Genomic DNA, 26,509 nt, shown 5'->3' on the forward strand with positions numbered 1-26,509 from the left:
TGTTGCCACAGCCTCTTGTCTCTCTGTAACCCCCCCCCCCCCCCCCCACACACACACACACACACACATACAGGCCTCAATTCTCACTCTTTTAGTCTTACAGCTATGATTGAAATAGAAGCCCAATTGCAGTGATCACAGCCATGGGAGCGGAGGAGGGGGGATGGGGGGTTTCTTGTATTTCTGCTTTGCTTTCCGCTGCACTTGTCTACCTTGTCAAAAGTGCGGATCACAGTCGCAGGGTTAAATAAAGACTTGTGCTGCAGGCCTATAGAGCCATGAGGTTATTTTCTCAAGCTCACCCTGTGGCCGCTTTAAGCCCTCGTGAGGACAGACTGAGGGGACTCCTCGCAGTTTTAAATATACCTGAGGTTTCAGCTTTTGTACCACATGCATGTGAATATTGACAAGAGGAGCAGAGTGCACAGCGTGGTCAACACCGTGTCTTGATTTCAATGCAATGACATCCAGGTTAAAGTGAGACTGTCTGCTCAAAAGTTGCTGCTGAGGCTACATGTGATAATTATGGGATAATGATGCAAAAAGTATCACGAGAAAAGAAAATTCACTGACTTAATCATTTTTATTTGCTTGTGCTACTGTGGCAATTACATAACAATATCAAGCTAAAGTTTGATAACATAAGCTAACATTAGCCTCCATAAGCAACTGTTGAATTGAGCAAAGGTGTATTTTAATTATCATGAATTCAATGTTAGGAGGCATAGAGAGAGGTATTTCTTCCTTCAAAACATATTGAACTTTAAGTCAGACTGTTGACAAGTGAAACTAAAACCAAATTTGTTCTTATAGATACAAATAGAAACGTGTGTTAGACATTCAGTCTACTTTTCTGCATGCAGTTGTTATACTATTAAATAAGACTTAAGAGAATCATTTAAACCAGTGATCTTTTATATTGTACACAATAACAAAAAGTAGATTTTACTCAGCATGCAATGGATTTATGCCATAATAGCTTATTGTGGCTAAACTGACGTTCCCTGGTGCCTCTGTTTGGTCCCAGGCTCTCAGGCTGAGCGTTCACCTCTGCACCTCCACTCTGGCATCTCAATGAAAACCACATCATGCTATCTCATCCCCTCACAGGTTCCTTTGGCTCCAGAACTCTAACCACAGTGTAACAAACCCCTCCCTCTTTCCTTTTAACAATCCATCCCTTTTCCTCCAGCTACAATCTGACTTTACTCCTTTTCCTCAGGTTCAACTGCATGCAGCCCAGTCCTCATGAGCTCTCAGCTGGCCACAACTGCAGCCGTCAGATAGGAACCAAGTGTGAACACAATGAATGATTTACTGGACGCTGCTGACCGCAAGACAGTTCTTCTTTCACAAAGGAGGTTCACAAATGTCTCGTTTTTCTCGTCTTAGGGAGCTTGTGTCTGTGTTACTGTTATTTGATTTATGATAATGGTTTACTGGTTTATTATTCTGATTTAACTGACTATTTATGTACGATCATATACCCTAAATATCCTTAAACTTACCCAATGTCCGCATAATATGAGAAAAAAACATCAAAGTGTGGAAAGTAAAAACCAGGAAGAAGCTCTGAAAAGAAACTCTCACGTTATACTAAACAGATGCTTGGATTTATGCTGTAAACACTCCACAAATCACCTTCCTCATCCATCACTGTGATCAGCGGCTCCCCTTGTTTGCAACCAGCCCGCTTCTGGTTGTAAATTTACCTCTCAAATACTAAGAATCTCGTCGGGGGACGTTGGTGTGTGGATGTGAAGAAACTTGCTTGGTGCTTCCCGGTCATTGTGTGTCTGTCCTGGGGGGTGAAGCGGCCGTTTGAAAGGTCAGAGTTCAACAGCCATATGCAAGCCTCAATAAGCCTGCAGTTCATGTGTGTGTCGATGCTTTTATGTGTTGTTGTGCAGTGTTGGAAGTTTTAATAACTTGTTATAGATAGTTTAAACTCGAGATATGTAGCTAACCTTGGTTGTTAAATGAAGTTTTTTATTTGATTACCACCCTGAACCCGAATAATTCACCATTTTACAAGTGTCTATTTCTTTTAGCTGAGGCTCAAAAACACAGAGAATACTGCTCTTATCTGTTTCATATGACAGGTGGAGAAAAAAGCCTGAACACAGAATCTACATCTCGTTCACCATCCCACTCTTGAGATATTCTATCAGTTAAGATAGAATAATTAATTTTCATTTCTGCAGAACTGATTTGTTTTTTAGTGAGTATGCAGTGTGGACCACCGATCCAGGACAAAGAACTTTAACTATGTTTTCTATCCTTATCTTTCAAACGCTGAGAAACACGGGGCCGGTTAATGAGGTATCTGCATGCTGCAGATGTAATTACACCCGTTTGTCTTTATTGTTACGGACTTCGGGGGAAATGGCTGCCGATCTTTACAATGCCTCAACCTGTGCACATGCAAATGAATGCAATTAGCTGTGAGAAAAAGGCAGGAAAGACAACAAGTGTGTGTCACTCGTCAACTGTCAAGTGCAGTCTTCTTATCAGTGGTGGGCCTGTTAACACATTTGTTGACATGTGACTTTCTGCAAGTCATTTCTAGTCCACTGTAACGTCTAAGTCGTTCTTTTGTTTTGTGTCTTTTTAGGATGATAAAATCAAGCCCAAATACAGATTGGTAGAACGATCTTTCAAAGTGGACAAATGTACGACCAGTATTACACTTAGGTACACCCACCACACCCTCTGCCCTCAGTGGGAAACTTCATTATTAACCACTGATCGCTGCTGCAGGCTGATGACTGGACAGTTTATTCTCTTCATTGTGAAATCAGTTCTGCATAAACAGAGCTTGAGCGGCGACAAGAAAGCTGGCCATAAGAGTGACTTTGACATTTCTTATCTAACACTGAGAACATCTGCCCCGAGAGTGACGGTGTGGGATATTATCTATCTCACCTCGAACGGAAAAGCAGAAGATCCTGGTTCCCTTTTTTCAGTAGAGCTTTTCATAGAGCTAACAGTTACTCACATTGGTTCATCATTTTACAGTAATTGTTTAAGGGGTTCAAAGCCTGTCAAGTGGACAGTTGAAATGTAATGTGTCTATGAAATGTAGCCTACTGCTCAGTTGGTCCTAAATACACACAATATGTATCACAAAATATTTCAAGTCTAAACTTCAGACTACATCCCTGTCATCCTGAATAGAATGAGAAGCTTTAGAATCAGTGGTGGCGCAGAAGTTTAGAGGCCTACATTCAGGCTATAAGCATTTAGCATTATTGTTCTTTACTTGGGTAGCCTAATTCATATTAATGGATCAGCAGCAACCCCTGTCTAGCGTTTGGAAATAGGTGGATCTACAATGTAAGTCACATGTTACGTTGACTGTTTTTGTTACTCTTATTACTCCTGAATGTCAGCTCAGTCGGGATGTCCCGTCAGTGTTTGAGTCGTACTGGTATGCAATATCATAGCAGCTGTCCAGGTTACGCGTGTGTGTAATATAGAAGTATAGACGTGTGACCGGATGTTTAAATAATAGCTAAAAAACTAGAAAATGTCACAAGAAATTTTGGAAACATTTAAAAAGATGTTCACCTCTGACAGCGATGAAAAATATGAAGGAACATCTAGACAACGTTTTTTAAAATAGCTTGATTTCATAACACGGATGGATGATACAAAAGCAGATCTGTCCTTCAGTGTCAAGTTATTTGAAAGCAAATCCGCCTGATCCTCACAGAGTGCATCAGGTGTTATTTAGAAGATTACTGAACCATTTGGTTTCCCACTAGCACGAAAGTTTCAATGAGTTACATCACAATGTGCATTATATTGTTTTACATTGCCATAACCTGATAATCACTAAATCACTGTTGGTGAAAATTAGTGAACCCTGCGTTGTGTGTGTGTGTGTGTGTCGCTGCTGCCCCCTGTCGACTCCAGTGTGCCGTCCTCCGGGCCAGCAGGGGGCGCTGCCTGCTCACGAGACGTCCATTTTAAGAGACAAAACTTCCGCTCCACAGAGACGATCTGAATCCAGGAGGAACAGCAGCTAAATCCGCGCAGAGATGGTGAGTTGAAACTTTAAATAAACATCCAGGGCAGGCGGACTTGTTGTGTAGATATAGGGGTGATGGTAGACGAGTGTATTCCGCGTGTCGGGGGGCAGATGTTTGCGGATGTTTGATGCTCGACCGGTGAGCCTCAGAGCTCCAGCGTGGCGCCTCCATGGCTGACGACACCTTAGCTGACCCACATTGCAGCTCTCGCCACAACCAATACTGTTATAAATGACTCGACACTGACGTTTAAAACTGTTAACACCTTTTTTTCGTTCGCGTGAAACTTTTCCCATCCGTTCTAGTTTGCGCGGGTAACATCGTGTCTCTACTTTTCCTCCGCAGGGGTTCGTCAAAGTGGTGAAGAGCAAGGCCTACTTCAGGAGATATCAAGTCAAATTCAGGAGGAGGAGAGGTACGGCACTGTTGGCTTCACACCGGCTTCTCAGCCCTCATTGTGACCGGGCACCATGAAGCCATCTGCAGGTTTAAAGTAAACTGCTTCACTAATCGTTGACTTTTGGTAATTCTACAGAGGGGAAAACTGACTACTTTGCCCGAAAGCGCCTTGTCCTGCAGGACAAAAACAAGTATAACACGCCCAAGTACCGCATGATCGTCCGGTTTTCCAACAGGGACATCTGCTGCCAGGTCGGTGACTGAGAGACGGGCTGAAACTCACGTGGTCTCATCTTAGATACGACCTGACTAACCCACTGTGTCTGTCTCGTGCAGATCGCCTATGCAAAGATTGAAGGCGACCACATTGTGTGCGCATCGTACTCTCACGAGCTGCCCAATTATGGCATCACAGTCGGCCTTACCAACTACGCTGCGGCCTACTGCACCGGGCTGCTGCTGGCTCGCCGGGTAAGAGTGCGCGCGCACACACACACACACAAAGCTGCTGATGTCACCACACGAATGGGAGAGTGAGATTTATGATTGCATAGCAATTTTTAAAGTCCGATTTAGTTTATTTCATAATCAATCAACCGTGTGTAATCATGGCGTTTTTAAATGTTTTCCTGCATCCTCTTTTTAGCTGCTGCAGAAGTTTGGCATGGACCAGGTGTACGAGGGCCAGGTGGAGGTGACTGGAGACGAGTTCAACGTAGAGAGCATTGACGGGCAGCCGGGTGCCTTTACCTGTTACCTGGATGCCGGCCTCGCCAGAACCACGACCGGAAACAAGGTGTTCGGAGCCCTGAAGGGGGCCGTGGACGGAGGGCTGGCTATTCCCCACAGGTCAGTTTTATTTAAAGTTGTATTGTACTAGTTTTGCAACTTCACCTCTAAATCAGGTGTGTAGTTTCAAATTAGAAATGTACCTCTGGATCAAAACGTGTGTTTGTCACTTCGAGAGACTTTTTTTAAAATTCTGCTGGTTTATGACCAGTGTGTCACTGTTCCAGTTTGTGGTTCTTCTCTGCTTCTTGATGATGATACAAATTTTGCTGAGCAAAATGTAGTTGGTCCTTCATTTGCAATAGCTGATGTTTACTGTCCTTTCAAGACGGGGCTGAGAGAAGCGAGATGAACCAAAGCAAACATCGGTGTAACGGTTTGTCAGAGCACTGGAGAATTACTAGAAACCAGGAACAATTAAAACGTATATAAGAAATACTTGGAGAAGTTGTGACTTGTTTAATTGTCACAGCCTGATGTGAACTCTGCTTTGTTTCTAGTTTAAAACGTTTCCCCGGTTACGACTCGGAGAGTAAAGACTTCAACGCAGAGATGCACCGAAAACACATCATGGGCATGAACGTTGCCGATTACATGTCGTACCTGATGGAGGAAGACGAGGATGCCTACAAGAAACAGTTCTCTCGCTTCATCAAGAACGGAGTGACGCCAGACGCAGTAAGATGGACGCTCTTCACTAACCAATACACACTGCAGTAAACTCTCTGGCCATAGTGTCACTGGTGCAACCTCGCCGTCCTACGATCGGCCATATTGGCTAAAAAAGAAATTCAGCATGACATAATCTGTCCACCAGATGGCAGTAATGAGTTATTTTTAAACTAGAATGTTACTTGGTACATATCTTGATCACGATGTTTATTTCTTTATTTGAACCTTCAACCCTGTCCAAGACTAGTTTAAATGTTATATCTGTGACCCATGCTGCACTCCACCCTGAAGCCCAGTGCTCGAGAATTTCTCAGCTCTACTCTGGCTGCATCATATATGTATATATATATCAAATATTCAACTGCTGTGTTTACTGGTCCTCTGCTTCTTGATGATGATACAAATTCTGCTGAGCAAAATGTAGTTGGTCCTTCATTTGCAATAGCTGATGTTTACTGTCCTTTCAAGACGGGGCTGAGAGAAGCAAGAGTCATCATGAGGCACAGTGAAATGTTCTTGACGTGGAATAATAACATGTGGGTGTTTTTGTTTTTATCAGGTCGAAGAAATGTACAAAAAAGCACACGCCTCCATTAGAGCAAACCCTACTCATGAAAAGAAACCCACAAAGGAAATCAAGAAGAAGAGGTGGGTTCTTTCTCCACTTTGTGATGGTGCAACTTCAGTCAATATTGAAAAGTGTATTTTCTCCTTTTGGAGCCAAATTGTGACTAACTTTTTAAAAGAATACCATGGAAAAATAACAGCATTCAAAGTCTGTTGAATATCTGTACCAGGAAGCTCCCAGTGCAGAGCGGACAAACCGGTACTTCTGGTGTGCTGAATATTAATGGAGCTGCTGTTGTGTTTCTTTCCGGGCAGATGGAATCGCGCCAAGTTATCTTTGGCACAGAGGAAGGACCGCGTCGCCCAGAAGAAAGCCAGTTACTTACGAGCCCAAGCACAAGAGGCAGAGGACGGTTAGGAGCTCTGCTCCGACAACACACGCATCACACAAATAAATTTATTTTAAACTCAAATTTGTCTGTCAATAGTTTCGAGTGGCTAGGGATTAATATTCATAATCTAATCCAGGTAAATGAGTGTGTTGCATTGTAAATCAGACCTGAACAGATTTGATACGTGACTGAAGTGGTGTGATGTTTATTTGTGCAAAATCATGCTGGTCTCCAATGGATAAACTCTGTTTTTACATTTTTAAAGTAGGAAAGAAAAGAAAGCATTGTCCACAAGTTCAACATGCTTTACAGGTCAAGTCTGTTTTGAAACGCTCTTAAAGTGGTAAATTAAGTCAGGTTGACATCTGTCACAGCAATGTCTGGAATGGATCATGGCAAATACTCAATATAGCATTCAAGTGTGACCACGAGGGTTGATCAACATCTCCACTTCAGTTAACATTCATAAGTGATTTCAGCTGGATCTCTGGCACTGAGACACAATCCAAAACGTGATACAGCACAACCATAAATGCTCTTCAGTGAGAAATACAAGAACATTCTTAAACCAAATAAAATACAATAATATTCCATGTGTCGTTGATGTACAGACTCAGGAAGATCCTCATGGTACACTGACCGATACATCATGTGAACTGCCTCGTTTAGAGGCATTGCTATTTATTCTTCTAAAAAGACAACAATCCTGTACAGCCTGTAGCCAAAAATAGATTATTTGTCACATTGTTGCACTGCGGGACATTCCTTCATTGTGAGGAACACGGGTGCTGTGGTTGAGTCCATACCACAACTGTGTCCTGCTGCTGTAAACGATCATTGGTGCACTAAAGGTATTTATCCGCTGCAGAAATCATTTGCACTATTCACTCTGGTTTGCGTAACCTTAAAGTGTCCAAGTAAGTTTCTTCACTTAAAATAAATAAGGTCTCATTCCATAAGATGTATCCATAGCCTCAGTAGGGACCGCTAGTTTTGGACTCTATACAGAATCATTTAACGCGACACTAATGCCACGGTGCTCAGGAGCAACCGTAACATCAAGGAGCCCATCTTAGTGCATTTCACTTTCAGCTGGAGCAATGTACAACTCTTAAGTTTTCAATCTCATCTCTAAATAATGTGGTATAAACAGCAATGTGGTCTCGGCTCTGGAGAGTAACAGTAAATCTGTTTACGAGTAACAGCTGTGCCCGCGAAACATCCCACTGTTGTGACTAATGCAATGTAATGTGGCTGATGACGACATGCAATCATTCAGTTTATTTAACTCCTACACGGAGGATGTAGAGTCATTCATAAGTGTTAAGAGCTGATAAAAACTACTTCATTAAATGTGCAATTCCTAACTCGCAGCATCTTTAATCTTCAGCTCCACGATTTCAGAAGGACTTCCTCTCCTCGTCACGAGTCTTTGGTGTGCGAGATCTGTTTCCACAGCAGAGCTTTCAAGTTGTTGAGAATAAGCGAGTGCTCCATGTTCATCTGTCCAGCATTTCCCTTCAGCGCCATGCAGGTGTACAGCTGCCTCTCCAGCTCCTCCCTCATCCCTGACGGCGCCCCGCGCAGGAGGTAGTCCTTCAGTGCACTGCATGCCTTTGCCAAGTTGGGCTGGACCGGCTCCTCCCTGCACCGTTTTTCCGACACGTCGCATGACGTCTGGCAGTCGGCTCCGTACACGCAGTCGGCATCAGTCTCACACTTCAGCGCCCGCATGATGCGTCTGAACTCGTCCTCCGGAACCACCGTCTGGGGGTTCGTCAGACGGAGCTCGTGCCGGTCGGTGTAACCAAAGTGCGCCGCGGCGAGGTCGCAGATCAGAAAGCTTCCGTAGGTACCGTGGAAGATGTCCTCCACCAGCTCCAGGAGGCCCATGGAGATCTTTGCTTTGCGAGGCCACGAGGGGGTGAACCACTGGTCCATAGTGCGCTGCACGCTGCTGGGCACCCAGGACACCAGCGGCCAGGGGAGAGACAGACCATACAGGGGCCCGTAAGCGACTCGCTCAGTCATGTACAGGTCTCCGCAGTAGCCGAGGAGGCGAGGAGTGTGTCCGCGGTCCTGGAGCAGCAGGCCCAGCAGCACCTGGGAAAGCAAAGCACAGCCGTGTCTCCCCAAACGGCTCGCGTACTTTCATGTTTGCTGTCAATGTTTTCACTCCGGGACATCTCAGACCAATACAACAACAGATAACAGTGGCTTGTTATCCTACCTCATCCATCTGCAGTAGGGCCCATGTGGAACGGGCTTCTGGCAGTGACACCCGTCCATCTTTGTTGCCATCGGCGACAGAGAGGATCTGGCTGACGAAGCCGGCCAGATTAGCCTGCTCTCCAAGCTTGGACTGATGGAACGAGAGGGACAGAGACTTGAAGGGGGCTGTTCCAGGCTTTGGTCCAGCTTGCCACAGACGACAATAGTTGGTTCCATGTGAACCTCTCTGACTCTGTTCTTTACCTTGAGGTGGTTGAACACCATCTCTCTGAACTTCTCCACTGACGTGCCTCTGGTGGGCTTGTCGAACGCGGGGGCTTCTCTCCGGGGCTCCGGCTCCTCACCCAGCTCGTAGTGCACGACCTCCCCCAACTTACAGCGGATGATCCCATCGTGGTCTCCCCAGCTTCCTGTGTACACCTGGCAACAGAATGCCAAACACACAGTAAACATGCTGAAAACAGCCATTGGTCCAATCACAACTTTAATTAAAAGTTCAATTGGTTTCCTACTTGGTTATTTGGTAGCGTTGACAGACACCTGCTCATGTAGAGCGTGTCTTTGTCACACAGGCTGCTGCAGGCCGAACCATCGATGATCCCCTTCCTGTATTTATCACACTTGGAAAAAGACAGAAAGGTAGATACATGTGATTAAATGTAAGCCCCTTTATAATTATAATTATAGTCATCCCCCACCCTCCCTGCAAAACTTCTTGTATTTTTTAGATGCCGTGTATCCTGATAACGTGAGGAAATATTACTATTCTAGATCTTAACCCTTGTGTTGCCTTCGGGTCATTTTGACCCGAATCAACATTACACCCTCCTGCCGCCTTCGGGTTAATTTGACCCCATTCAATGTTTAATGTCGGTGTTCTTTCGGTAGTCAACAAACAAACATAAAGTGCCTCACACTTAAACTTGGAAAACAATATTAATTCTAATAATTTTCTGGAGGTTTTAATTGCTGGCGTCAAATTGAACCCAAAGGGTAAAATATGTTAGTAAATATAAAGGTAACAGGAGGGTGAAACATTGAATCGGGTCAAAATGACCCAAAGGCGGGGGGGGGGTTAAATATTTAATCGGGTCAAAATGACCCGAAGGCAACACAAGGGTTAAACAAAGAGCACAAAAAGTGTCTACAACACGTTTAACTGCCGCACAGAAATCACATTTTATCCTCAGGTTGACTCGTTTTCAAACCACAGCCACTTCTAACTAACTGTGGTTGACCCAGCCTTAGGCGAGGTTTCCCTCATGCAAAACAAGAACAGGTTCAAAACAAACAACGCCACGACTCACAATGGCATTCTTGCACTCGTGTCCTCTGCACAGCTCCGTGTAGGTGGAGTATTGCACATAGAGCACCCAGCTCCCCACCAGCACCGTCAGCCATGTCAGGAACAGGTACTTCACCCTTACGAAGGAGATCCGAGCCTATGGAGGCCGAGCAGAAACAGAAACTCTTAAGATCGATCCATAAAATATACCATTAAGAACAGGTGAGACCAACTAAATATACATATATATATATATTCAATCTACTGTGCGATTGTTCAATTGTTTAATTCAATGCACTGCCTGTAAACACATTATAAAAAGGCACAGTGTGCTGATTCAAGCCAGACGTGTAAGTCCCTTGTCATAACTGATCACATAATGTGTTACCGTGGTGACAGTATGGGGTGTCTCACAACAATAGCTCATAAAGCTGGAAAGTGGTTTGGCGTTGCAGACACACAGTGGGTCCAGTGTCATGCTATCCTGGCATGACAAGGAATCTCATTACTGGCCGTGTCACAGGATGCACACGTCACATGTCCCACCGAGCGGCTGCTTCTGTGACTTATGTTCCACAATGATATCAACACATAATTCTTCACTACTCAAGAAAAAACTGTGAGATGACGACAAAAACCCTAAGATTTACTGAATAAGATCTAAAGGCAAGACAAGAAGTCGTATTTACAGAAGAGCTGCAAGTCGTTCAGTGATTAGTTTTAGTGTCTTAATCGTACTTTTAGTGTTTAAATAAACTTTACGTAGTCTATTCTCAATAAATCCCCAAAACTAATTCCTATTAATATTAATGACAGCCCAGTATAAAATTGATGTATTTGCTTTTGAACACCCCACTCCGTCTAAAAAATCGATATGATATTATGTCAGTTCACATATCAAAATCAATATATCAGCAGTAAGTGGACGACTGCAATGCAACAAATGAATCGGGAACAGTTGGAAGGCTCAGTGGAGCAGCCACAGCAGGAGACTTGCACTCAAACTAAACTGCAGGGAGTTTTTCTTCCAAGGACGGCCACTGCTCTTGGGAGGATGAAGAGGTTTTGATTCTCACTCCGATGGCGAGAACAGCTTATGTTGTTTATGTTTTGGCAGCGTGCTGTTGCTCTCAACTCAGCTTAGCAACAGCTTTGAAAGCCCAAACAAATATCAACTTGCTATAAACACAAATGAGGTTTTCATGAAATCCATTTGCACAAAGTATGCAACACTCCCCCATGTTGCGCTACAGGGAGGCTACAGGCAAATCCACAAAACTCCTGCCTTGCATTCCCTTTGGCGCATTTCACCAAATTGTCCAATGGCAGCAGCCGGCTGTTGGAGCTGTAACAGCAGCTTCGTATTCGAGCTGACGTCGTCTCTGCTCGGCTGCGTTGTTTTTTTAAACACTCTGTGTCCTGAGGAGATGAACAAACAGATAGTGGGCCTCCAGGGAGGGAACTGGAGTTATCAGTAGAGTACACATCAACTACACTCCTCTAACTGAACTGGCGACTTTGCTACGCCTGTATGAGCACGTACGTAGAAGATCGTTGGCCATGAAACACACAGACAACATGGTTGGAAACAAAAGCCAAGTGTGCACGTCGTCTGTGGCTCAGCACATCTCCACATGATGAAGCCTCCAAGTAGAAGATGTGAAACCCGAACAACAAAGAGCTTCATCCTTCACTTCCTTACTCCCTGTGGTCCTTGTGCTGTCTCCTTTTCCTTGGAACCGAATAGTTTTTCTTAGTTTGTCTTCACTAAGATTAGAGAAACTTAATTGATTGACTGAAATGTAAAAAAAGCTGTTGAATACTATAGTGTTGTACAAAGCAAAATATAGCTGTACTATATATATATATATGTGCACTGCAGTAAATGTATGCTTATTGTATTGGAAAACTGCAAATGTAAAATTAGTTTAAACAGACTAAGAAAAGCTAACTAAATTTAAAAAAGGGACAAATATTACACTTGAAGAGTGGAATAAAGTACAATATATAAATGGACTCCTCCAAAATTATTATTATTATTTTTGGAATCTAACAAAGTTCATTAAGGTGGCAGCAGATGCAAGATATTAATGATAATCAGAGCTGGTCATGAGTAGTGCAGGCAGGAAGTATGTTGCGGTTAAGTTCAGTCCATGTAGTACAAAGCCTGTCTAAAAAATGTGGGTAAATCAGCTGTCAACAGTTAGATTTAGTTACCGCGCGTTGATAACACTCATGAAATATTGAATGCTTACAGTCTGGTCACTACAACAGGGACATAAGACCTGCAGTATCACATCTTCAGATAATGTGGATGGAGCAGCCTGGAGCCGTCCTCGGGGTCTCATGTAGGAACTGGGCCCATAAGGGGCCGTCGTTAGGCCATCATCCTTCTCTATTCTACGTCCTCTATGGAGTCCACAGACATCCTCAGGACTGAGCTTCTCCTGTCTGCAGTCGAGATGTTGCTGCCCCAGCCGACCACTGCTTAAAGAGGGTTGATGCCATCCCAGAATGAAAACTCTCTTTATAGAAGACCCAAAAACAGGGCAACGGTCACAACACTTGAGATCTTCAATCTTGGTATCAGAGAGACCGAACAGGAAAGACAGTAATTAAAGTAAAAGTGGCTCTCGTGTGGCTTTTTGAATGCCAATTAGTGCATTTTTAAGCTCAGTCAGCGACAAAATGCTGCTACAATATCACACCAACTGAACCAAAACTGTCTCTCATTGAACAAACTAACTGTGCACCAAAAAGGGGACATAAGCAAATACACAATACAAACAACTAAATAAACACAATAAACCTGCACTAGATTCCCAATGGGTCTGGACTGTTGGTCTAGGCACAAATGGCAAAATAAAACCTCGAAACTTAAAAACTTGAAACAAACACGTCTTGTGTGGCCAAAACTGTAGGTATACTTTGCATGCGTTTTGGCATAGACACGAGTTAAACAAGTACAGGATCAAATGTAGCCTAATTCTGGCTGATCTGGTTGGATTAAACAGCCCACAGGGCTGCAGGAAACACGGACTCGTGTTGTCTAAAGCCACATTAAATATTAACCTCCTGAACTCTACTGTAAAAAGGGTGATGAGCATACTGTACTTTATGTTATGTTGCAACAATACGTTTAATCTTTCCGAGAGCAAATGCAGCCGTGTATTCTCGTCCTCTTTCATAAACTCCTTAGTGCTGGGATTAGTTAGTGGAAGCAAGCCCCCGATACTCAAATGAGAAGGTTCAACCTCATCTGCGACTCTGTCACTTTTGGAGGTGAGGAAAGAACAGTGAGCTCTGAGTGCAAGTTCAGGCATCTTCCTAGTCAAATGTAAAGAGAAGAAAACTTACAATGAAGTGAGATCAGATCCAAAACAGCTGTCTAGAGATCCACCCCCCCCTCCCTGGCCTGGGTAAAACAGTCCTGGCATACCAATTTCATCTCGCATGTTATCCACACTCTCAGTGCTAGGCCTGCTCTGTTCTGTATCAGCGAAAAGAACATATTCATCTTTTCACCAGCGGCCACATTCCTCTATGGAAACAGCACAAGATATCCCCGGGGGGCACTGCCAGCTGTCAGTCTGGTGTGTCAGCCCGACCACCGCGGTACGAGGGCTCTCAGTCCATTTAAACACATCCCGCAGTATAGACCACAATCCGAGTAACGGAACAATTATTGGACAGGGATATTACCTGGAAGTAGAAAGACTTTTTCACCCAGGCCCGTGGAAACAGACCCTTCGCCATCGCAAAAATAGATCATCTCAATACGTGGATCTGGCTGTGGGAGCTCATCCAAAACACACAGGAGAGCGTGTTCCACATTCAACGACCCGTCTCGTTTACAGAACAGGAGGAGATTACCGCATTTTACCAGATCTGAGCCCCACTATGGTGCACGGCCATTGGACTATCGTGTTGTCTTGCCCCTGTGAATCGCTGTGATATTGCACTTTGCCTGCGCCTGTGCTCTTTGGAGCAGCTGCTGATTTTCAAGAAAATACCTCCAAAAAAACACGTATGACCACATCGCGCAGGCGCAACCTGATCGGCGACAAATAAAACGAGTATTTTTGTAATTTTTCAGGTTGTCAACCAAATTGGCGAAACCTGCTTCAGCGTGGATTCACCTATGCCATTATATAAATGAGCAATTATGAGTATTGTCTGTTGCTTAACTCTGAAGCAATGACTGGGTCAAGCTAGCAGGCGTGAGATAATTAAACGTCCGCTACGTGTTTCACAATAAAAGTCATTTTGTTTAAACAGCAACCTAACTTCCGGTCATAACAACCGTCATACATAAATGACCCGTCAACGGACACATGATACTGCAGCGCCAGTGAATGTCCACAATTTGCACACGTTTACCAAACACTGCCGATTTGAAAGTTTTAACTTTTTTATTAAAGACATTTCTGGCCATTTATAATCAATGCTTATGATGTTATTTTGTATTTTAATCCGCACATACAGAATAAATTTCGCAGAAAATGATGCAGTGTTAGAACTCTAAACAGTATATATTTATACTATACTTCCTTAAGGGGCGGAGATGCCCTGTTTAGTAAATGCCCTGCCTACATTTTCAAATGTTTGAAAAAAGAAGGTGAACGTAGCAGCGACCACCTCCAGTCGCGAGCAGCAGTCGGTTAAACGCTTCCCACAATGCACTCCCCGACCGTCAGCGGGAAACCAAAATGGCGAACATGCTGGGGGAAAATGAACCGTTTGTTATCTTCTGACGAAGTTCGAGCCCCACGAGTTTCCGCGGTACACTTTTGAAATAAGTCCACCCGCCGAAGAAGCGGGATATCAGCGGTCTTTCATATTTAGTTATTTTGTAGTGCGAGTCGTTGTAGAAACTGAGGGGACCGAATGAGGTATTGTTGTCATGTTTTCTTCCTGTGTGTGGGGGGTGGGGGGTCCGACGGTCAGCGACCTCTCCGGAGTTAAAGCTTTACATGTGCGGCGTTCATGCTAACAATCGAGCCTGGCTGCTCGCTATTTATTTTATAACCAGACATTCAGAATACAACGCGTTCTCAAACTGGTCCTTTGTCGTCTCTAGTGGCTCGCATGGATCATGTTCACTCAGTATCTGAACAAAGGGAATCTTTGACTGTGGCCAAAGGGAAATGGAAAATATCAATCTTAAAACCGCCAACGTTAACTTTTATTGATGAATAATTTTTGCAGCAGAAGGTAATATCCGGTATTTAAATGTATAAATACAACTGACAAATGTCACTAAAATCCAATAGTCTGTTTTCACGTAATGTTTGCTTTGTGTTTAACATAAATAACCTTTGCGTTTACTTAAGTTTTTGATGTTGGACAGTTAGTCAGCATTGGCCTGTAACCACATTACTGATTGCATGGTTTGGGTTAATCACCAATTAGAACTAATTAAGAGTATAATCACCTGTTTGCATTCATTTGAGGGGAAATTACATGTTTAGTTTTCAGGCGTATCTCCTTGTATTTTCCATAACAATTACACATACAGAGCATTGTTTCGTTAGATTCTAATCCAAATTAGTGTTGATTGTGGTATCACTATTATTAAGCCACAAGTGTCTTAATGATGGAAGGATTGATTTGTTATACATAAACATAATTTTAAAAAAACAGGCCTGTGTGCATATTTACTCAATCTCATGAAATAATAGTTGTGTTACCTCTATACTTGCATACATTATCATTGGTTGTTAAATTAAACTTACTCAAGAAATATGGTTAATTGTATTCATTTGAAATGCATCTCTCTCTCTGCCTCCCCGTTTTCAGAGACTCTGGGGTTGTAGATCACCTGTCTGTCCATCAGAGAGCTCTCCCCCAGCGGCAGCAGCAGGCTGTGTCCTTGTCCACCACAAGCCTTTCTGCTCGGGGAGAGGATGGAGAGGACGACATGTCTGACAGGTTCACAGAAGGACAGGACGTCTTGGCCCGCTGGTCAGATGGCTTGTTCTACTTGGGGACAATCACCAAGGTTTGTGTGAGGGGAAACTCACCTTTTGTACTAAAATTATGTTTTATATCAGAGTACCATCTCATACGGTTTGAAAACCTCTTGCACTATTTTTTTTCACCTGATATTATAGAACATCAGCTGTTATTTATATTATCAGTTTTGGTCCCGCACAGCCTACCTGAAAAAATTCTCTAAATTACGCAGACGTGACAAAGCATTTGATCTTGTATTTTACTGTACTAGTGTCAAGACATGAGATGCCAGGGTAGAATATTTTGTTTTTAAGAACAGAGTGGCTTTTAGGAAGACGTCTCTGTATTTTTTTTCCTCCTCCAGATAAATCGGGACAAGGAGCGATGCTTTGTAGTTTTTGAGGATCGGTCAAAGTCTTGGGTTTTGTGGAAGGATATCCAGACAGGTAAATACTTCAAGACATGCATGTTACATGTTTTTATATCTTGATCTTTGGATCCGTTGTCATTTTTAGGTTATTTGAAGGACCTAGCAACATCTGCATTTATATTCCGTACAATTTTCACGAGGATTTTGCTAAAATTCTTGGATTAGTATTGTACTGTCCCCACCCTTGTCTAAATTTCTCCGGAGATAAGTAAGGCTACTTATCTCCCTTCTCTTGTGTCTGGCAGTTAACTGTCCAGTGTCTGGCATCAGTGCAGCACAAGTTCCTCGCCCACATCTAAAGCAGAGTCTGGGCTCTGTCCACCTCCATATTTGCAAAAGTGAAACTATGGCAGAGAGATAGTTTTATAATAAAACATCATGATTTGTGATGGATATTTTGACATATCTACCATTCGACTGTACATTACATTTGTTTTCAGCTGATTCACATGTTTCTTCACAGTTGTAGGCACTCTAGTTTGTAGTGCTGATTAACACATTAACATCAGCTAAAAGCCTTGTGTTGTGCTGACCTCCAGTGGTTGGAGCTCTCACCTTACTGCAGGGACGTAGAACTGTACCTGTATTGTATCACGATTACCTGACGTCAGTGTTGGGTGTAGTTACAGAACAGCATAGTATAAGGATTATTTTGAGATCTTCATCTCCCATTAACCCCCAATAACATGGAGGTTAATGGATCATGTCTAAATTCCATTTAAACATGTAGAATGTGTGTACTGATTCATCAGGATGAATTACAGTTGAAGCTTTTAATCAAACAAGAAGTCCCCATAATTGTCCCCGTTTGTCACAACTAGCCCTTTGTCCTTTTCAGGGGATGAAGATGATGAGGAGAACGCTGATGAGGATGACGACATTGTGTGCTCTATATGCCAGGATGAAACTTCAGATGAACCCAATGAAATAGTCATTTGTGACAAGTGTGGACAAGGTAATGTCCATTGTCTCTGATGCTGAACATGCAACAAAGTAGTGTGTGCACTTCTTTAATGTACTTTTCTATTTTTCTTTAAGCAAGTTTCCTAACATGTAAATGTCCGCTGTATATCAATGTGTTCGACATTCTTTAGGCTACCATCAGCTGTGCCACTCCCCCATCATCGGCGCCTCTGTCATTGACTCGGATGACAAGTGGCTCTGCTCAGATTGTGAGCTCGCTTCTATACCTAAGGTACATATTTTGGTTTTGAGTGAAAACTCACAATGAACCCTTTAGTTGAATGTATGATTGGTTTTGATTACGTATTTACATGACGGCTATTATTTGCTCGGCTTTAATAGATATGAGGCTCTGTAGAGTACAAGATAATCTATGGAGTAAATACTTTATACACGTGTGAACATGGTTTTATGTTGAGGTGAACATGTTGTCTGTGTGTACAGAGGGGGGCTGCACACATGAGGGGAGAGCCTGCTGCAGGCTTTCTGCAGCAACCGGAGGATAGAGAGCTGCACCTGTCTCTCCCATATGCTCTGGACGAGCTGGTTTGGGACCAGGGCCACAAGACTAACACCCAGCGGTGCTACTGCTACTGTAAAGGTCCGGGAGAGTGAGTAACACATTGCATACTTTAGGACACGACAGAATCAGGAAAACAACTTCCTCCAGGCCCATGTTTTTATTTCTACGTCTATATCGATCCATATCTCTCAATCTTTCTCTCCAAGTACAGCTAACGATTCTCTTTTTCTCTGTCCTTGAAGTTGGTACCTGAAGATGCTGCAGTGTAACGGGTGTCTGCAGTGGTTCCATGAGGCGTGTCTCCATTGCTTACAAATGCCGATGCTCTACGGAGACAGGTACAAATGGCACTATGTTTATGTTGTGTACTTCATGCTTTAATACCAGTTCTCACTGGTGAAAATTATTCAGAACAACCATAAAATAAATGCAATATCTGTATTCACTCAGAGCTATCCTCCCTAGGAAAATGAATTAATTTGAACTGATTCTACCCTTGGAATTGTGGTGGTTCTTTTCTATATCTGGACACATTATCTTCTATTTTTGAGTGTAACATTTTATTACATTTACTTTTGGGAACCATAAATGTCCTGTGGTCCACAAATAATTTAGCAGTATAATAAGCTGACGTGTTTTTGTTTACCTTTTTAGGTTTTATCTGTTTATTTGTTCTGTTTGCAATGGTGGACCAGAGTACCTCAGCAGACTGCCTCTCACATGGTAAGGGAAACTCCAGTTGTAAGTTGACACGTATAGTCTTCCTTAAAAGCAGTTTATTATTTGATCAAATAATCAAGGATATGATTACTATCTTCCCAAAGTAGTGCTTTTAATATTTTATTCATTTATATACATATACCATAAAATACACCAAATGTTACAGATTTGCTCTCCTGAAGGTTTCTTCCCTTTTTCCCCCGTGAAAGGGTTTTTTCTTTGAGTTTTTCCTGATCCGATGTGAGGTCTTGGGACAGGAATGTCGTATGTGAACAGATTGTAAAGCCCGCTGAGGCAAATTTGTGATATTCACTTCCCCACCCACTCTAAAGGTCACATTTTGGACTTGGTCTGTTGCTCTGGTCTCACTCCCCTCAACTGTTCTGCTGTCGATCTCCCTATCTCCGACCACATGCTTATTTTATTTAATTTAAGTTTAACATTATCCAAATTCAAACAGTTACGTGTCATATCCTTTCGCAACATCTCAAACATTAATCTCGCTGACCTCACAACAGGCATTGACAGTTTCCCCATCATCACCCCCTCACACACCTCGGACCATCTGGTTAATCTTTACAATGATAGTCTCCATACTCTGCTGAACTCACTTGCTCCCCTCAAAACCCGGACGGTCTCGTTCCCCCACTCTGCCCCCTGGTTCTCCCCTCACCTCCGCCAGTTGAAAGCCAAAGGACGTCAGTTGGAGAGGCTTTCCACCAAAACCGGACTCACTATTCATAAACAGATGCACCATGCCCACATCCTCCTCTACAAAGATGCCCTCTCCTCAGCCAAATCACAATACTTTACAAACAAAATCACTGCTGGTGCTGGGAACACCAGGACCCTTTTCTCTGTGGTCAATAATTCATTCCGCCCCCCTGATTCCCTTCCCCCTCACTTCTACTCCACTGAACACTGTAACTCCCTAATGTCATTTTTTAACACTAAAATAGCTGCCATCCATCAGCAACTGACCCCTCATACGTCCTGTTGTCCTTCTACTTTTATTCCCCCCCCCCTCTCTGTACCTCTATCCTGCTTCCAACTCCCCTCTGCCATCGTTTTATCAAAACTCATCCAGACTTCCAAGCCATCCACCTGCCAACTCGACCCCCTCCCATCCTCCCTGGTCATAACCTCCCTCCCCTCTCTGCTACCCCTGATAACAGCCATCATCCACTCCTCCCTCACCTCTGGTTCTGTCCCATCACCTCTCAAATCTGCTGCTGTTACTCCAATACTCAAGAAACCTGGTTTAGACCCCAACATTTTTAATAACCTCCGTCCCATTTCCAACCTACCATTTCTCTCTAAAATCCTAGAAAAAACAGTGGCATCTCAGATTCAGACTCACCTCTCCAACAATAACCTCTATGAACAGTTCCAGTCCGGTTTTCGCGTCACAGCACAGAAACAGCCCTCATCAAAATCTCAAATGACCTCCTCATGGCAGCGGACTCTGGACTATTATCAATCCTCATCCTCCTCGATCTGAGCGCCGCCTTCGACACCATCTCCCACTCCATCCTCCTTGATCGACTAGCCTCCATTGGAATTTCAGACACACCCTTTCATGGTTTCACTCATATCTCTCTGGCCGTACTCAGTTCATTCAGTTAAAATCATTCACATCACACCCCTCCCCCCTCTCCTCCGGTGTTCCCCAGGGCTCTGTCCTTGGTCCTATCCTGTTTATCATCTACCTCCTCCCACTTGGACTCATTTTCCGCAAACATAACATTCAATTCCACTGTTACGCGGACGACACCCAACTCTATGTTTCCTCCAAACCCTCTTCCACGTTCCCGCCCCCCTCCCTCTGTGCCTGTTTACAGGAAATCAAAGACTGGTTCACCTCAAACTTCCTCAAATTGAACAGCAATAAAACCGAGGTTGTCCTCATTGGCTCCAAGTCCACTCTCACCAAGCATCCCAGTTTCACCCTTACAATAGACAACTCCTCGGTCTCCCCTCCCTCAGGCGAAGAGTCTGGGTGTCGTCGTCGACAGCACACTGTCATTCCACACTCACATCAACACCACCATCCGGTCTGCCTACTTCCACCTCCGAAATATCAACCGCCTCCGCCCTTCACTCACACCCAACAGCACCGCAATCCTGGTCCACTCTCTTGTCACCTCCCGCTTGGATTATTGCAATTCCCTCCTCTTTGGTCTCCCCCAGAAACTCCTCCATAAGCTCCAACTGGTCCAGAACGCTGCTGCCCGCATCATCACCAAAACCCCTTTCATCTGTCACATCACCCCTGTTCTACAACAACTCCACTGGCTTCCCATCAAACACCGCATTGACTTTAAGATCCTGCTCCATGCATTCAAGGCCATCCACAACCTCGCCCCTCCATACCTGTCTCACCTCCTCCAAATCAACATCCCCACCCGGTCTCTCAGGTCTGCCTCCTCCATCAACCTGACTGTCCCCCCAGCTCGTTTGTCCACCATGGGGTCACGAGCCTTCAGCCGCTCTGCCCCTCGCCTATGGAACTCTCTCCCCCCTGACATCAGAAACATTGACTCTATCACTTTATTCAAAACTCACCTCAAAACTCACCTTTTCAGGCAGGCCTATGGCTGACCTGTTCCCCTCTTGGTTGCTCTGCTGCAGACAGTTCTGCTTTTTAACTGTTTTGCTTTTTAACTGTTCTGCTTTTTAATTGTGTCCATTTTTAAATATGTTGTACGGCGACCTTGAGTGCCTTGAAAGGCGCCTTATAAAATTAATGTATTATTATTATTATTATAAAATAAACTGAATTGAATAGATCTATATTTAAGTTCCAGTCTCGAATGTATCTTGTTTTTACACTTCAGCTTTGCTACTGGGCCTCATCACCTCCGCTGCATTCCTGCATTTAATGTTCATTAAAGTTGTTCTTTTCATGATCATCTTTTTGGAACCAGACAAAGTAAATAAAACACAGCTTTTGCTATTTTTCAGGGAGAATGTCACACACCTGAGCCTCTACAACTTGAGTGTGATTCACAAGAAGAAGTACTTTGACTCTGAGATGCACCTGATGTCTTACATCAATGATAACTGGGAGCTTCTGCAGCTGGGGAAGGTATGGACACTACTTATCAAGTTACATCTGACTATTTGCCAACTTAACAAACATTTACCATCTCTGCACACACTTAAATATTTTATGGAAAGTATATTTTTGAATTTGATAATTAACATAAAAACACTTGTGTAGCTTAGTGTTTTTATTTAATTTCAAAGGATTTATGTCTTTGATTAGCCTATCCTAGAGATCAAATTATTCTTTGGTTAACACTGGCTGTGAAATTAGGGTTTGAAACCACACGGTTTTCTTTTTTAGTACCTTTTCTTGCTCTTTGTATTTCCTGTTTGGCATCTCCCCTCTCCTGTGTCTGCAGCTCACTAACTCTCCCAGGTCAAAGCGATATGCAAGTGTTCTGGAGGCATTAAACAACAACAGGAGCATGTAAGATATTCCTTTATTTTATAATCGTTAATTTTGATGGCCTGAAATAACCTTTTGTCTTTTCCATGACTCCCTTTTTAATTATTTTTTTGTATGCTCCTTCCAGCTTCAAGTCTGGGAAGGAGATTAAGAAAAAGAAGCACTTGTTTGGGTTGAGGATCCGTTTCCCTCCTGCTCCCCCCAACTCTGATGAGACAACCGGCAGAGTGATGGAGAGGGCTTCACATGAGATCCCCTTCACACAGAACCGGTCTGGCATGAGGTAGGATGTGACACTTGCATTTGAAGTTCTGCAGTCAAATTATTTAAATTTTTTCGGTGTGATGTCTCTATCTTCACTATAAACTCTTGATTTTGTAATGGTTGTGTTGGACTGATGGCACAAATTAAAGTGATGCAGCACACAAGGAAATCAGTGTTTTGATGCCACTTGTTATTTGTTTCACACTCAACAGTTATTGTGTTCTTAATGTACACCTGTCATTACTTGTGAACCTCTTAGGAAATGTTGTTGTTCTCGTGCTTGCAGGTCTTTAACCAATGGCACCGATAAGAAAAAGAGGAAGCAAGGAGCACATTCTCTGGAGACTCTGGCTAAACCACAACGTAGTGAACTCTTATCCCAGGTGTGTGTGTGTGTGTTTCTCTGGGCACATTCTTCTTGGTGGGTGTTAGCTGGGTGTGGTTGAGAATGTGGGTATTTATTGCATTACTCTGTAGAACTATGGTTAAAAAGGAACCCAGTGAGATATAATGCCATTTGTTTTCTTGTCTTTGGCAGGACATAAAGCCTCTGCCTCTAGAACCCAACACATTGGATCTATTAACCTCCATCAAGTAAGTGAGCAGTTGTAGGTTTAAAGTTATATTCCAGAACAATTATGTCAATTGTGTAGCGGTGAAGCCCCTGTACTCTTAGGGCTGCAATCAACAACTGTTTCTCTTATAATTCATCCCATGAGTCCATGGTGATGTTTTTGAAGCGCTTGTTTATCCTAAAATGCAAAGATGTTAAATCTACTTTGATGTAAAGAAAAGTTTAAAATCCTCACACAGATTTAAAAAAAAAGTATTACTTTATTATTGACTAAAACAATTACCAAAATTTTTACAGATACATTTTATCTAGATTAACTGAATAGTTAACTAGCAGTAAGTAAGGGACTTTCAGCAGCATTTACTTTTTGTTTGACAATATTGTTTTTTAATCCTGTTTTACTGTCCCTACAACACCAGGACTGAGAGGTCTCTGCTGTCGACTTCAGATGTGGAATCCATAGGAGCTCCGAGCACCACAGAAACTACCTCAACTAGCATTTCAAGACCGTCCAGGTAGGCCTGCTATTCCACTGCAACATTTAACACTTCCTCACTTTGACATCTCTGGCGCTATGGAGAGCTCTGGTGGTTGATCTCCAGACTCAAATCTCAACAGCTATTGGAGGATGAATAATCATGTACAGACATTCATGGTCTTCAGATGAAGAATCCTAAAGACTTAATGGCTTTCCTAACTTTTCCTCTAGCACCACTATCAGGTTGACATTTGTAGTTTTGAGTGAAATGTCCAAAAATATTTGAGGATTTAACATATGGTCCGGACATTCATGTTCATTTGTATTTCTGCACCGCCATTAAGTCATGGTTTCATCTGGTCCAAAAATATACTCATGCATACCTCCCGCACTGCTGTGCTCAAGTACAGCCGGTGAAGTCTCTTTTCGTCTGTTTTCTTGTTGTTTCCCTCTAAACTTTTGTTTTTGTTATTGCTCTCAGAATTAAAACGCATTGTTTTACTTCCTCTTTTCCTATTAAACACACTAGCTGTAGCTCCAGCAAGACGCGACCGACAGCCTGCATCATGCCCGTTTCCGCTCCACCCTTAAAGAGGAAACGTGGGCGGCCACGAAGGGTCCTGCAGCCCCCCAACCTAGAGGTCCCGCCTCCTAGCCATGCAGACCCAAACCCTTCTGCTACGGAGATGATGAGCCCACTCCCAGGGCTTCACTCCACAGATATAGTTCATGGCATGGACCCCAACAGCCAGCTCTCCCACCTCAAGAGCTCCATCAGCAGCTACTTCGGAGCAGCAGGGCGACTGGCTTGTGGAGAAAAGTACAAAGTCCTGGCACGACGGGTCACCCTTGATGGCAAGGTGCAGTACCTGGTGGAGTGGGAGGGAGTCACTGCCTCCTAGACTGTCAGTGACGTCATCACTTCTAACTTTTTACCAGGGCCTGCAAGAGGTTTCTGGCTGTGCTAAGGACAAATGGTCACAGCCTGTATTCAGAACGTTAGTTGATATATGCCATTGTTAGTTTAGACGAGAGCCAAGTTTTCCTGTGAAGCTTACTGCAAAGCCTACTGGTTCAGTGCACATTTATACATGTATTTTCCTGATGTGTTATAAAGATTGCAATTATTTGATCAAGACGAGGCATTGTTATTATACCACACCATATTTGTGTTCTGCTTTTAACTTTCATTATTTGCTTTGAATGTTTTCAGCAACCTTGTTTATTCAGGCCATGTAACTGATCAGTGCACTGCATCTGTAGGCTTACAGTGAATCATTATCGTACTTATTTTTAATCCATGTATGTGCTTTTCATTTCCTGACCAGTTAAGTATTTTTTTTTTGGACAATGTGGTTTGTCGTGCATTAAAAGGTAAATCTTAGAAGATAAGAGGGAGGGACATGTTAAACAAATGTTCATTAATTTTACTGCTGCAATGGATGGCCAATTACAAGTTTTGTTACAGTTATTTTCTTACCAATTTGGTAAATGTATATCTATTTACAAATGCCCTCTCAGTACATATTGGTCCCTTTCGCAGAGATATCCTTCTGTGGAACTCGAGACGAGAGATTCTTTTGTTTTACAAAAAATTATACTGCATTTTATAATGACCTTTTCAACTAGTCCGTTCTCAAAAGTATTTTTTTCTGTTCAGCGTGTTCTTTCTTTTGTTATTGTTTTAAACATTTTATTTGGAATTGATTAAAATTACTTAACTTTTGATTGGAATCTTTAAGGACCTATTTTATTTTTATTTTGTCTGATAGTTATACAAAAGAAATAAAGTGCTGCATAAAATGAATGCTGATTATCCAGTTTCCATACTTAAGAGTTCAGAAGTGTTTTACTTTCTTGTGCTGCCTATGCAAGTTAGTCCTTGATAACAGTGTTGTTCAGTCATATAATGAACCATACGGCTTGATTAAGGGGTGCATCAGCATTCTGATTTTTTATTTTATTTTATTGTGTGACCGGTGCAAAATGTACTTGAACTTTTGCTTCTACACTAAGTTCACCTTGTAGTGTACACACTCAGGATATGTCCATACGGTTCACTGTATTGCATACGCCTGCATTTGCAGCTTGGCAGGAGGTTTAGACATGTTCTTCATTCGGTGTTGTTGGTCAGTATTTTTCTATTGGGTCCTTCATTTTACTTTGAACCATATGTACGCTTTATTTTTATGAGCAAAAATAATTTTAGTTAATTTTTACTGCGCCACTTTCTGGTTTAATTTGAGTCAGAAAAAGTCACTGGAAAACTAATACGCTGTATGTCATTGCATGAGGTAAATATTCATTTAGTTTGTCTGTCTCTGAGGTTTTCTGTTTGTTGTTGTTGAAATGGACATAGCTTTGTGACATTGATACCTCTTCATTGTACGGATGTAGTCGGTGTGTGTAAAGCTCGTCTCCATGTTGTTCCCACTGGCTTCCAGCAGGCTTCTGTAGCCAAAGAACAGACGTGAACGTCTACTTCGTCTCTTGAGATTCACATTACATTTCTATACATTATTACATGGGTTGACGTGATACTTCTGAACCTGTTTAGTTAAAGGATCAATAAAAGCCGATATTTTGAACTGTTGTGTATTGGACATTAAATGGCTGCCTAGAGTTGATGGAACACAAGAGCCTCAGACAGCTACCGTGTGTTCGTTTGACAGTTCGAATGCACGCGCCATTGTTCGCGCCCACTGTCCTTGACAACCAATCAAATAACACAGCTCCGTTTATCCAATCACGATACGCGATGTTGTGATGTGGGCGGGG

The 26,509-nt window shown here is 42.9% G+C and overlaps 3 protein-coding genes across 4 annotated transcripts; 2 read left to right on the forward strand and 1 right to left on the reverse strand.

Moving 5' to 3' along the window:
• The first annotated feature begins 3,976 nt into the window (after positions 1 to 3,976).
• On the forward strand, positions 3,977 to 6,934 carry rpl5a (ribosomal protein L5a). Its single transcript, XM_056421205.1, has 8 exons — positions 3,977 to 4,046; positions 4,380 to 4,449; positions 4,570 to 4,685; positions 4,770 to 4,904; positions 5,080 to 5,282; positions 5,723 to 5,900; positions 6,454 to 6,542; positions 6,777 to 6,934. Exons 1-8 carry the CDS (start codon positions 4,044 to 4,046, stop codon positions 6,877 to 6,879), a joined length of 897 nt encoding a protein of 298 aa, XP_056277180.1. The 5' UTR covers positions 3,977 to 4,043; the 3' UTR covers positions 6,880 to 6,934.
• A 108-nt stretch (positions 6,935 to 7,042) lies between these two features.
• On the reverse strand, positions 7,043 to 14,518 carry dipk1aa (divergent protein kinase domain 1Aa). The gene is made up of 6 exons (XM_056421204.1): positions 14,073 to 14,518; positions 10,393 to 10,527; positions 9,598 to 9,705; positions 9,329 to 9,505; positions 9,084 to 9,215; positions 7,043 to 8,956 (listed from the first exon to the last, which is right to left on the reverse strand). The coding sequence occupies exons 1-6, from the start codon at positions 14,124 to 14,126 to the stop codon at positions 8,276 to 8,278; spliced, it is 1,287 nt and encodes a 428-aa protein (XP_056277179.1). The 5' UTR covers positions 14,127 to 14,518; the 3' UTR covers positions 7,043 to 8,275.
• Positions 14,519 to 15,056: 538 nt separating this feature from the next.
• mtf2 (metal response element binding transcription factor 2) lies at positions 15,057 to 26,319 on the forward strand. Of its 2 annotated transcripts, none has more exons than XM_056421457.1 (15): positions 15,057 to 15,262; positions 16,170 to 16,371; positions 16,690 to 16,771; positions 17,594 to 17,710; positions 17,850 to 17,950; positions 18,163 to 18,329; positions 18,484 to 18,579; positions 18,896 to 18,964; positions 21,926 to 22,049; positions 22,369 to 22,436; positions 22,543 to 22,698; positions 22,966 to 23,062; positions 23,218 to 23,273; positions 23,673 to 23,768; positions 24,261 to 26,319. In XM_056421457.1, exons 1-15 carry the CDS (start codon positions 15,258 to 15,260, stop codon positions 24,631 to 24,633), a joined length of 1,809 nt encoding a protein of 602 aa, XP_056277432.1. In that variant the 5' UTR covers positions 15,057 to 15,257; the 3' UTR covers positions 24,634 to 26,319. The 2 variants fall into 2 exon arrangements, with proteins under 2 accessions (XP_056277432.1, XP_056277431.1); XM_056421456.1 differs by lacking the exon at positions 15,057 to 15,262 and adding an exon at positions 15,282 to 15,584.
• Positions 26,320 to 26,509: the final 190 nt, after the last annotated feature.

This window comes from Pseudoliparis swirei, chromosome 8, assembly GCF_029220125.1.
Source record: "Pseudoliparis swirei isolate HS2019 ecotype Mariana Trench chromosome 8, NWPU_hadal_v1, whole genome shotgun sequence".
NCBI classification, from domain to species: Eukaryota; Metazoa; Chordata; class Actinopteri; order Perciformes; family Liparidae; genus Pseudoliparis; species Pseudoliparis swirei.

Coding starts and splice junctions, on each gene's coding strand:
- dipk1aa (XM_056421204.1), bottom strand. CDS start 14,126: ATGGCGAAGGGTCTGTTTCCACGGGCCTGGGTGAAAAAGTCTTTCTAC. Junction 9,506..9,597: donor CAACGCTACCAAATAACCAA/GTAGGAAACCAA, acceptor TTCTGTTGCCAG/GTGTACACAGGAAGCTGGGG. Junction 9,216..9,328: donor TGGTGTTCAACCACCTCAAG/GTAAAGAACAGA, acceptor TCGTTCCATCAG/TCCAAGCTTGGAGAGCAGGC.
- rpl5a (XM_056421205.1), top strand. Junction 5,283..5,722: donor GGGCTGGCTATTCCCCACAG/GTCAGTTTTATT, acceptor CTTTGTTTCTAG/TTTAAAACGTTTCCCCGGTT. Junction 6,543..6,776: donor AAGGAAATCAAGAAGAAGAG/GTGGGTTCTTTC, acceptor CTTTCCGGGCAG/ATGGAATCGCGCCAAGTTAT.
- mtf2 (XM_056421456.1), top strand. CDS start 15,562: ATGAATAATTTTTGCAGCAGAAG. Junction 22,437..22,542: donor TTAAACAACAACAGGAGCAT/GTAAGATATTCC, acceptor TGCTCCTTCCAG/CTTCAAGTCTGGGAAGGAGA. Junction 22,699..22,965: donor CAGAACCGGTCTGGCATGAG/GTAGGATGTGAC, acceptor TCGTGCTTGCAG/GTCTTTAACCAATGGCACCG.